At 37.7% G+C, this 11,583-nt stretch overlaps 1 protein-coding gene across 2 annotated transcripts in view; it reads left to right on the top strand.

Moving 5' to 3' along the window:
- The window catches only part of nova2 (NOVA alternative splicing regulator 2), a 51,345-nt gene continuing 39,762 nt past the window's right edge, over positions 1-11,583 (top strand). The window contains exons 1-3 of one of the 2 annotated variants that reach the window (XM_065280974.1): positions 1-781; positions 4,693-4,755; positions 10,913-11,056. In XM_065280974.1, the coding sequence (XP_065137046.1) occupies positions 625-781; positions 4,693-4,755; positions 10,913-11,056 (364 nt within the window). In that variant the 5' untranslated portion in view covers positions 1-624. The remainder of the gene's footprint in view (positions 782-4,692; positions 4,756-10,912; positions 11,057-11,583) is intronic. The other variant, XM_065280975.1, reaches the window with a different exon arrangement.

Raw genomic sequence — 11,583 nt, 5'->3', positions numbered from 1 at the left:
CGCTCCGGCAGTAACGCGCAAAGATGCTCTGAAAGCAAGACTGCAGCATCACCGAGTCACAAAAAACATCGCATCTCCTTAAAGCGCTCGTCCAGTCATCTCTTCTCTGGACTCTATTCAACACCATTTACACTTTAAATCTGCAGGCTTTACCCACCACCTGTATGAAGGATCTGAGGATCACATTGAACGCTGTTTTTCGCCTCTTTATTATTTATTATTCGCGTAAGTTACACATGTTTAGTTCCTAGTCGTTTTAGTTTTGCTGGCCACTGAGGTCCTATATTGTTTTCACGAGGAGCTAGCGCCATCAAAGAGCGCTGCTTGAAATTAAAAGGGAATTAAATCGTTTGAGCCACGAGTGAGGACGCGCGCCCACATCACTTGTTATTAATACAGGCTACGCGCATCCTAAATATAATCGAGCCACTGGATATCGATGTGTCTTTAATTTTCCATCTGCGAAACTGCGAAGACTTGGTGTGGTCTTACGGTGTTTTGACGGAGGATCGCAACCACATCGACGCACCTCAAACATATCATCTTGGTTTCATCTAGAAACGTCGTATCTTATCCGTATCGCGTATAGGAAAACGTGATAGCACTTAAAGCTTCTTCATAAAAATGATGGCCGGTGGGGCAGTGCAGCAAAACGGGATTTTCTCCAATCCACATCATCACAATCAACAGCCGCACATGGAGTCTGATCCCCCCGATTCCCGCAAAAGACCTCTGGAGACCCCGACGGAGGCCAGCAGCACCAAACGTACAAACACAGGAGGTAAGGCTGTCTTGAGCATCATCAAACGCAAATGCTACTTCAAAATAGGCTACTATAAATAGGTAGCACACCCGATAAATAAGGATGCGTCTCTTCCCGAAGACAATTTAAAGGTTATAGAACAGTTAATGGTAAAACATAATGGTTAACCGTTTGTAGCAGGTTCATTTTCCCTAAAGCAGCATCTCATAAGATTACCATGTTTATCTGCTACGGTGTTAAATCGAAAGTGGCCTTGCTTTACCATTAATGCGAATCTGAAACATTGTAAAAAAAAGAAAATATTATTTTTAACCAAAATTGAAAAAGTGGACCATACAATCATTGTCTACGACTGCGTTTATTGTAAGTACGACAGCGAAAAAAATTAGTTACATATGTTTACTGAAATACAAGGCTTTAGGATGCGATAAATGCGTCGTATTTTCCTAAATATAATATAATACCGCCACAGACATCAGAAAACATGGCTCGTGCGTCGCATCCTTGTCATCACCGCCAATGACCTTGCGTTTGCCTCTTTTATTTTTAAATTCGACATTGGACATTAAAGCTAAGAATAAAATATGCATATATTTTTAATTTTACCAATATCTATAATATTTAGGATTATTACAACACTTCAGTTTTAATATTATTTATAGGCTACTGAAGAATTGGTAAGCAGTATGGCCTAGACTGTTTTGTACACATTTGCATGCCTACTCCACAAATCACCTGTGTACACTATCAGCATCACACATTTCAGTGCACTGAATTAGTGAATATTTTAGTGTTTGTGTTGCTTGTTTACCACATTCCTTTAGATTCAATAAACATTTGCATACTACTAAATTAGTTTTATTTACTAATTTGTTTACTAAACATTTGTTTACTATTTAGCTGGATAACCTATAAAAACAAAAAAGCTTGCATCAATTCTTCCTTTAAAAAGGCCCATGAATGAAGTGAAGCAGCGGATGTTTACATGTAAAAGAATCGATGCATAAAGCGTTATGAATTGTCAGAAGAAGGATGATGGACCCGTGGGAGGCATACCCTTCACATCATCCATTTGTCAAATGAAAAGACATTGATTATAAAGATACTTAGCCGTCAATGGAATTTATTTGCCAAGATTCAAACATTACATTATTAAACAAAAAAGGAGTAAGATGGGTTATTTCTCATAAGTTCGTATTAGTCACAGTTTAACTTTATTTTTGTAAATATGAATATGGCAGTAAGAGCTGTTCCAGTTCATATTTTTAAACAAAACCAAAAATGATAAAATATAATAGAGGGTCGTGAGAGTATTGTTTAACACGTGAAAAGGAATATGAACTTTTGGGTTTTTATATTAGCCTACTTAAACTTTTGTCTATCAGTCTACTCATTCACATGGTGAATGATTTAAATATGTAAATAAATACTACTAAAGTTTTTGTGCCTTATATTTTGACACCCAGTTAAACATGCATTGGTTATAGGTTAATATGAATCTCAAACATTTATGTAGTCTTCTTAACCAATTTGGTACATACAGAACAAGACTAACAAACCTAATCTTGCGAACAGAATGGAATATTTGTCTGATTGATTATTAATTGAAACAATAAAATGTTGTTTTATCTTCTTATAATATTTATATATTTGATTTGGTGTTTACACATTTGCAAGTTTAGTATGTTTATGCCACATGCCCCCGTTTGACGAAAGTCAAGATGCGAATGACAAATAGTGCACGCTGAAAAACAAAAACAAGAAACGTTTTCCTGCTAGTTGATCATTAAGGCTGTACCCTATTTAAAGGTTTTATGAAAGAGCCTCTCCACTTAGCTGTCTCATGAGATTTAATGTTTTAATTTTGTAAATGCATGGACTGGCGCAGTACCGCTCATCCATTTAAAGATCTTTTTAGGGTTTTAGGAGGTACAGATGTCTTAGCTGGATGGAGTGAAGAGGCTGTTACCTTCCTAAGGCCATAAAAACTGCTGAAGGGTGCATGTGTAGAATCCTGGATTTTTCATACTATATAAAGAGATTTATATAGATGCATAGAAGCTCTTATGAGAGAATAAGCTCAGGATCTGTCTTTGAAAGGGATGTTACATAAAACATGATCTGCCAGCTGTGTTTGAAGATTCACCTCCATCCATCTTCTCAGACAGCAAATGGGGGACAAAATAACCGTTTCAAAGCTGTCACCCACCAAGATCAGTTGCGTCCCACAATGCACCTCTCCCACCAGCTTTTATATTGAGCACAGAGATTTTAGTAAAGCTGTTTTTGATAGGCTTATCGTAAATACATTCACAGCACTCTTTATTCTATTCAATCACCCACCCCCCCATTATTTATTTTTTGTGCTTATAACCGTAGCTCCGGGTCGGGTGATCGTTTCTACTCCACCCCCATTTCTGTTATCTATCATCAATAAAAGAAAGTCATTGATTATCCATTCATCTTATGTCTGGCTGCTGATTCCTTCCTATCAATTCAATACTGAGTTTAGGTTTTTATTTAAAGCGCTGCGTCAAAGAAAAAAAAACACCCTGGCAGAATGGCGGGGATTTGGGAGGGCGTTGTGAAAGACGGCCCCACATTGGATAATTTGCTTGCCTGACTCGCCTGCCATGGAATGGAGGACGGGACCTTTGATGAATATGGATGAGAGGATAAAAAAAAAAACGTGAATAAGAAAGATCGAACCTCCTCATCAAGCCTTCACGCTTATTAGAACAAAGCACGCTGCGCATTGCTCACATGTAGCAGTAATCACAAACTGAATCCAAGTACAATGTTTATATCGGAAGCCATTTTGGTCAGGCAGTTGCTTGGACAGCAGAGCGGAGAAAGTGGTCCTTTCATCACTTCACTAAAATTAGATGCTTGTTTGTTATGCCAAAGCACAAATGCTCTCTAAACCAATGATGAGTCCCAAATCAAATAGAGTATAAATCTATTGTGCAAAGTTATTACGAGAGTGTAGATCAATAAAAATGAAACAAAAGACTTTTTCCTCACACACACTTATCCGGCTTAAGGGTGCTATATTTGCCTTTATTGCTTTTTGGCTATAGTCTGGTTTGTTCGTTTATATCACCCCCAACAAAAGCTTTCAGGATTTGAGCCTTCAATCCTCAGGCTGCTGCTTTTTCTGGACCTCTGCTCTCATGGGAGCCTCTAGTAACCAATTTATGTTTACACCCACTGGTTTATTATGAGCAATACCCATTTAGGCTTTTTTATTAATTTTTTTCTAATTTAACATGAACACGTATAATACATACATACTCATATACGCCAGACAAGGCTTAAGCAGTAAGTTTAATGTCTTGGAAATACAACATGTTCTTGTTTTGTTCCCTGTATAGCTCAATGGGAGTGGTAGGTTGGGCTCATTTCCCTTTAAAGGCACTGTTACGGATACACATGTAGTGTTATTCAAAGATTTTCTCAGCCAGGGCTTTGTGTTGACGTTGACAGTGACAGGAAAAGACTCAACCCAACTTGGACTGTAGATAGTTTGTGATTATTTGCCATGTTTTACACAGAATCTCTCCTTAAACTGGATTCATTTTGGTTTACAGGCTTACTATTAAACAAAAAGTACATTAGTAAAACCCTTAAATGTGTAACACTATCAACAGGCCTTGTTAAAATAAACATAATAGTGGGGGGAAAAGCGTTGTTACTAGAAAGTTTATTAAAAGTAGCCTTTATTATTTCACTACAGCTTTGGTTTAACCAAATATATGATGTCAAACAAATCTGGTCAGCATTTACAAATATGTTCTTCATTATGGCAGGAAGTTTAATGGTGGACTCTGTCATTGTTCTGTTGCAGGCGTGAGCTCTACTTCACCTTGTTTTGTTTATATTCCTGACTTTTTCCACAAGGATTAATTTTGTCATTCACATTCTTTTAGAGAGATGCAACCAAGCGGCCATCCATGATCCACCATTTTCATCAGATTTTGTCGGATTTCACGGTAATTTGTTTCATTCTATGCCAAATCACATAAAGATCTGTTATCACCAAACAAGAGTCTACCTTTAACTCTTGATCTTTCATTCTTTCTTTTTTTGAAAGTTTTTTGACTCATGAAACAGCCATGCTGCATAACACCTCTGTGTAACACATGCTTTGTGATTTCACACAATGGTATTTTTCTGTAGCTCAACTGGTAGAGGATTGCATCAGGTTCTGGTTTTATTCACAACATACAGTATACTGATAAAATGTATACCTTAAAGGTGCAGTGTGTAAATTTTAGCAGCATCTAGTGGTGAGGCTGCGAATTGCAACCAACGGCTCAGTCCACTGCCCACCCCTCGCCCCCGGAAAAACATGTCATCAACGGAGACAACTTGTTAAAAAAGTTTGTCCTTTAAGGGCTTCTGTAGAAACATGGCAGCACAAAATGGCGACTTCCACGTAAGGGGACCCTCAGTGTATGTAGATAAAAACGCTTCATTCTAAGGTAATAAAAACATAACGGTTCATTATAAAAAGGTCTTTATACACCCCTGATAATATAGTTTTGTATATTATTTTGCATTTCTGTCAAGAGATCCTTTTAAAAATTACACACTGCACCTTTAAAATGTATTGGACTATGTTGAATTGAATAAAATATGACAAATGCATACATAAACAGTACATGTAAAGCACAACTGTGCTGCTCATAATTAACTATTTAAAATGTTTAACCTAAATAGCTGGATGAAAATGTGATGCTTGACAAAATATGACACTAGCTGCGTTTCCATTGCAGATTTGCGCAATTATCATTATTTTCTAAATGTTGCCAAAAGACTTTTGCAAAATGACGCCGTTTTCATTAATCAATGATATGACACTGAAACTTAGTTTTTCCTAACTCGATAAGTTATTCCAAACATCACGTCGACTGATGTTGGTAGGTTAACTAATATCACATCCACTGCACTAGGCTTTATTTTTAACCGAAGGAGACATAAGAGTATTATCCGAACATTAATGCCAAGGAAAGGTGTTTACGTATAGGTGTTTCTTTGAGATAATAGTACATTATTTTAAATCAAAAGAGATGTAGGACTGTTATCCAAAAATAATTAGCAAGAAAGCCTCTTATGCTGTGTTCACACCAGCAGCGGTAGAAGCATCAAGCGCGAGTGATTTCAATGTTAAGTCAATGTAAAAACGCGTTGACGCACGTTTGGAGGTCTCGCGGCGCAAATGAGGCGAATTGAGTGTTGCCGCAGGAAACGCATGAGTTAAAAAATCTGAACTTTGGTAGAAAAACACGCCGCGTTAACCAATCAGGAGTTTGCTTTAGTAGTGACTTGTTTAAAGGAAGTGAGCAGAGTCGCAGAAGCCCCTCCCATGACACAAATTTCCGCGTGAATGTCTTGATGACTAGAATTTCACACGCGGCTTTCACGCACAAATGAAGCGAGTACACTCGAAATGTTCAAGTGTCATACTACACACAGTAGACACGCATTTGACGCCTCAAATACGTCTGCCGTGAACCCACAGTTATACTTGGGAGGAGACACATATTGAGGTGTTTATGGGAGGTTTTAGTACATACTGCGTCATCTTATATAAAATAATATTTATGAGACTTACTTGCATCAGGTTACCTGAAAATTCGAATTAACTGTTTCCGTTACAGTTTTGCGAAATACAACTTTTCCGAATTGCCTGAAAAACCACCTCATGCAAGTGTAAATACTTTTCAGTAATATAATTTTTGCAAAATTGTCGTGTTTCCATTGGCTGTATTTTCAATTCGCAATGTCAATTTAAAGGGTAATGGAAACGCAGCTATTGTCAAGTACAAAAGTCTTGTGTTGTGTCACCCCCTCATCCAATTTAAGTCCAATTTTTGTTAGATGCTTTTGAAGCGAGAATACTTAGATATGCATGATACACATTATTTATGAACATGCTCCATATTAATCAAGGTTAAAATTAGACTCATCCGAATCAAAAGCAGGACAGTCTTAGCTAGGAGAGAAATCTGGGTCATTGCAGAAAGGCATGTATCTGTAGTACTCCGGTATAATATAAACTGTTTATAATGTGAGAAAACAATAGCGGTTATTAGCATGTGTTTGAAATCATCAGGATTCGTCATTTAGGTGAATCCAAATTCGGAATCCTTTTATTTATATAACAATTATTTCATTCTAGTCTCTCATGTGTGAATTGCATAAACCGGGTGACATCTAATCAAACTGGCATGCCTGCAAATGATCTGTTTAAGTCAGAGATCTACTTCACTACACTTCCAGATCAACTGCCCTGCAAATCTAATGAGATTACCACAAGAAGATTGCCTAGTTAAAACCCTGTTAAACTCATCCTAAAGCCAACTGTTTACCGGTAATTAATCTGCAGTATTGATACTCAGCGCGCAGCATGCATTATAATTGGGGGAGATATTTTCCCCGAATTTCTAGGGGTCACCCCTCAACACACCTTTTAGTGAACAACTTCAAACAAATCAAGTAAGGCCACTTGAAGTGGAACTTTTAGGAAGTAAACAATGGCAAGTGCCTATAAAGATTTTAGTTATGCCCTAGGTTGAACTATGACCTAATCACCTAATTATTATTCATGAGTCAAACCAATAACATTCTTCACCATTTTATTACTAACTCTCTCATTGATTTCTCTGCGATGACCATCTTGTTAACATTACACTGACACTATTCTTACTTTGGCTCACATGTAACAATAGACATGTCATTACTTTGTCAGTGATACAGTTAAGCCGAGCCTTCAACCAAATCATGCCATACCTCCTCGCTGTCATTGCCGTTGTTGGCTCTGTGTTGTTTTTTCAGCTGCTCTCTATAATTAATACTCCATGCTGCATTGCTTTCATTTCATCGTATCTCTTTTTACAGTACCATCGGTATTAGACTGCAGCCGCATGTAGCTTAGCCTGACAAGATAAACTGCTCCTCCAGAATAACAATCTAATCTAAAGCGCCCATCTTCTGGGAACCGACACAGATTAATTGTGCTGGAATATTACCGCGTACCCAAGCGGCACAGGGAGAGGGATACAATGTCATGTTAAAGTCGTGGTGCAGGGGCCGTGAGCACTGTGCTTCTGTTGACCTGGATATGCACCAGCCAGGTAGAGCCCGACTACAGATAAAGCATTTACTGCCCCAGTGCTGCTCCACTTTTAGGAAAACCTTTGCTGACCTTCCTCAGGAGGGACATTAAATCAGGATGTTGTGTACTATATATATATAATATATGCGCAGTTATATATCTGTATATTAAAAGAACCAATTCACTACATTACATTAAAATGGTGTTTTATAATATGTCTTTTTTTAAATTCTGGAACTTGCACTATACTTTGATTGACATCTTTAACAAAATGTACCCACCTCCTTGACCTTTTCCTGCTTGCATAACTAACAATTTTCTGTTCCCACTAACATATGCTATAGTTTTTGTATTGCCCTTGATTGTTCTCAGCTCTATTTAACTTCAGTTGTAATGCTGTTCCTGTGGTTCAGCATTAATTATTACTTGGTAAATGAATTGATCTTATTTAAGTGAAATTGTGGTTCTTTGCTGTTGTGTCTTTAGGCACTTGTGCTCTAGCACTGGCCTGTATTTATAGCTGCCTTAACTGATTGCCAATTACTTAAGATAGTATATGTGCACTTACAGTATATGTGTTTTTGGCAGTACAGTGGCTACCACATTATTTACATCCATGAGATCTTGACGTCAGTTAATTATGGAACCTTTGCCTTTATGAGAAACTGAGAATCATAGGAGATGTTTGATTAAGATCTCAAGTAGTTCACTGACAGTGGACACATGAAATATATAAATACACTCAAAAAATGCTATAGGTTATTTTCACCCCAACATTGGGTCAATAAGGGACAAACCCAACCCGATGGGTTAAAATATTACTCCATTTTCTTAAAAAAAAAAATCCAGATAATTAACACCCCCCCATGTCATCCAAAATGTTGATGTCTTTCTTTCTTCAATCGAGAAGAAATTAAGTTTAAGAAAAACATTCCAGGACCCCAACAGTTTACAGTTTAAATGCAGTTTAAAATTGCAGTTTCAACGCAGATTCCAAGTGCTCTAATCGATCCCGAGGTATAACGAGGTATAAGGGGCTTATAAAGCAAAACTATTTTCGTTTTCGGCAAGAAAAATATGTAAAATATTGTAAAAAAAAAAATTTCAACCACAACTTCTAGTCTTGCCCCAGCCCGTGAGGCGCCAACACGACCTTATATAATAGGTGTGTTCGACTTCATGCGGCACTGTGCAGACCGATCGGCGGCTGACTTGAAGCAGTGCATGCCGGTTAGTAATTTTGTCCGACTTAAGCTGGCGCTGAAGGCACGTGACTGTGTCATATGGTTTTAAAGTACCATGTGAGTGTTTCGAAAGTAGCCGGCTACCTCAACTGGCGCAGCCTCTCCAGAGCGGCTGCACGGAGTTCTGATGACGACACAGCTCTCTTCGTGATTGGTCGCCTCACTGATGACAACGATCACGTGCGTTTGTTTAATCCAACCTTCAGTTCCACCAAAAAACATTATAAATTCATGTTTTTCTAACAAGTAAAACATGTTAATATGCATAAATATGTTATATTGTGTCGTGTAATAAAAAAATACCAAACTCTATTGGTAATGTAATAATATAGGCTTGTTTCCCGTTATTTTAGGGCATACAGTATAGACGGCAATTAAAATATTAGATCTTAAATATTTTTGGTTGCAACTTTTTATTAAAAGGTTTGTTTTTAACAAATTCACCATCTAGTAATTCACTTCATTCGCCATTTAAAAAAGGAAACATGGCGCACACGGCGCACACGTCACTACGGCATGCAGCAGGTGTCCGGCTTTACAGCTCCGTCTTCAGCTCCTCCCTCGACTGCAAGCGGCAAACCTTGCCGATCGGTCTGCGCAGCGCTGCATGATCTTGAACACACCTAATGCATTATCACGTCAAAAGGTCACGGATGACGTTTGCGAAACTACTGCCCCAGTGTTAAGTGTGGCGAAAGAGGACCGTTCCAACGTTGTTGTATGTGGAATGATACAAATTAATGTCTTGTGTTAGTTTGTTGTTTAAAATGGTCCTTAAATGTATGTTTTACATATCGCGTGACCTTTTGGAGTGCTTATGCAATTACGTAACTGTTAGGGTCTATTAAATTGAGAAAAATCCTGGAATGTGTTCCTCAAAAAACGTAATTTCTTCCCGACTGAACAAAGAAAGACGTCAACATTTTGGATGACATGGGGGTGAGTAAATTATCGGGATTTGACCCAACAATGGGTTAAAACAAACCAGCCTAGGTTAAATTTTAGACCCAATGCTTAGTTTATATAACCCAGCATATTTAGAGTGAATCTATATACTCTTTCAAAAGTCAAAGATTTGGACACACCTGCTCATTCTTTATGATCCTTTCTGCATTACAGAATAATGTTAATATTTAGAATAAGTTTCTGCATTATAGAATAATAATAAAAACACAAAACTTAAAAATATGGAAAGAAGTATGGAAAGTATGACTTACATTTTAGATTCTTTAGAGTAGCCTGGATTACAGCTCAGCACACACTTGGCATTCTATCAACAAGCTCCCAAGGTGCCACCTTGAATGTTTTCTTGAAGGAGTTCCCATGTTTGCTGGACACTTATTGGCTGTTTTGCCTTGACTCTCTGGCCTACTTATTTATAAAAAAAATTAATGTTGTTTGTAAAGAAAAGAAATGGTTTCCAAAACCATTCAGGATTAAGCTTTCGTTTGAAAGGTGAAGGTCAGAAAACATTGTTTCAGTCATGTTTCCAGACATTTGTCTGCCAGTGTGTATGTATTATATAATATTTAAAGGTTAATTTTAATTTGGCCTATTATTATTAAATTCCAAGTCACAAAATTGATTGTATAAATGTACTGTTTACTTATTTTTTTTAAAGACTCTCCACTGCATTTCTGTACAAGCTTGTATGTATTTATACCTTGCTCACCTATGCAAGATGATAGGTGACTGAGATTAAAAGTAAATTAATCACCAGATATAATTCTGTTGATCCTGTTTAAGTTGGTTTTGTTTAAAAATCTCTTTTTTGTCTATCTCCAGAGGAAGGCGAATATTTCTTAAAAGTGCTGATCCCAAGCTACGCCGCGGGTTCCATAATTGGCAAAGGTGGTCAGACCATCGTCCAGCTACAGAAAGAAACAGGGGCCACTATCAAGCTGTCCAAATCCAAAGACTTCTACCCAGGTAAGTCTCTTCTAATTCTGGGCAGCCTTACATGGAAACCTTCATCAACCTCTCCTTGTTTATTGCAAAGCTTCACCATCTACAGTCCTTGAGGTCACAGTCAAACAGCACACAATGAAAAGCACATGGGTAACTTTGCCACATGATTCAACCCTGTATTTGGTCCTCATTAATACATTAGCAAGTGTACCGATTTTCCCAAAGTCACTGTGATGTGTTTTTAATTGGAATCATATGGGACGCTGTCACCTTTGGGCCGGCGGCCACACCATATGGCCTTTATCAGAGCTCAGGTTGCACGGCGTGGCAGATCAACAGAGTAAAATTGGAGCAGAGACGCAAGCAAGCATGTAGCTCAAAGACAAGAGCATGTCAATTGCAATGTCAAAGTCACGTTTCTCAGTTAATGCAAAAACGATGATGACATTTATACCTTTAACGTAATGTAAATCACTCTGGGTAGAAGTGAAAGAGTTCAGAGCCGATGATATTGATATTATCTTAGTTAAATGCTTAAAAACACCCTT

This window comes from Paramisgurnus dabryanus, chromosome 8 (assembly GCF_030506205.2).
Source record: "Paramisgurnus dabryanus chromosome 8, PD_genome_1.1, whole genome shotgun sequence".
Classification (NCBI taxonomy): domain Eukaryota; kingdom Metazoa; phylum Chordata; class Actinopteri; order Cypriniformes; family Cobitidae; genus Paramisgurnus; species Paramisgurnus dabryanus.
The sequence above is the reverse complement of the archived record's forward strand: the minus strand, read 5'-3'. Positions and strand labels throughout refer to the sequence as shown.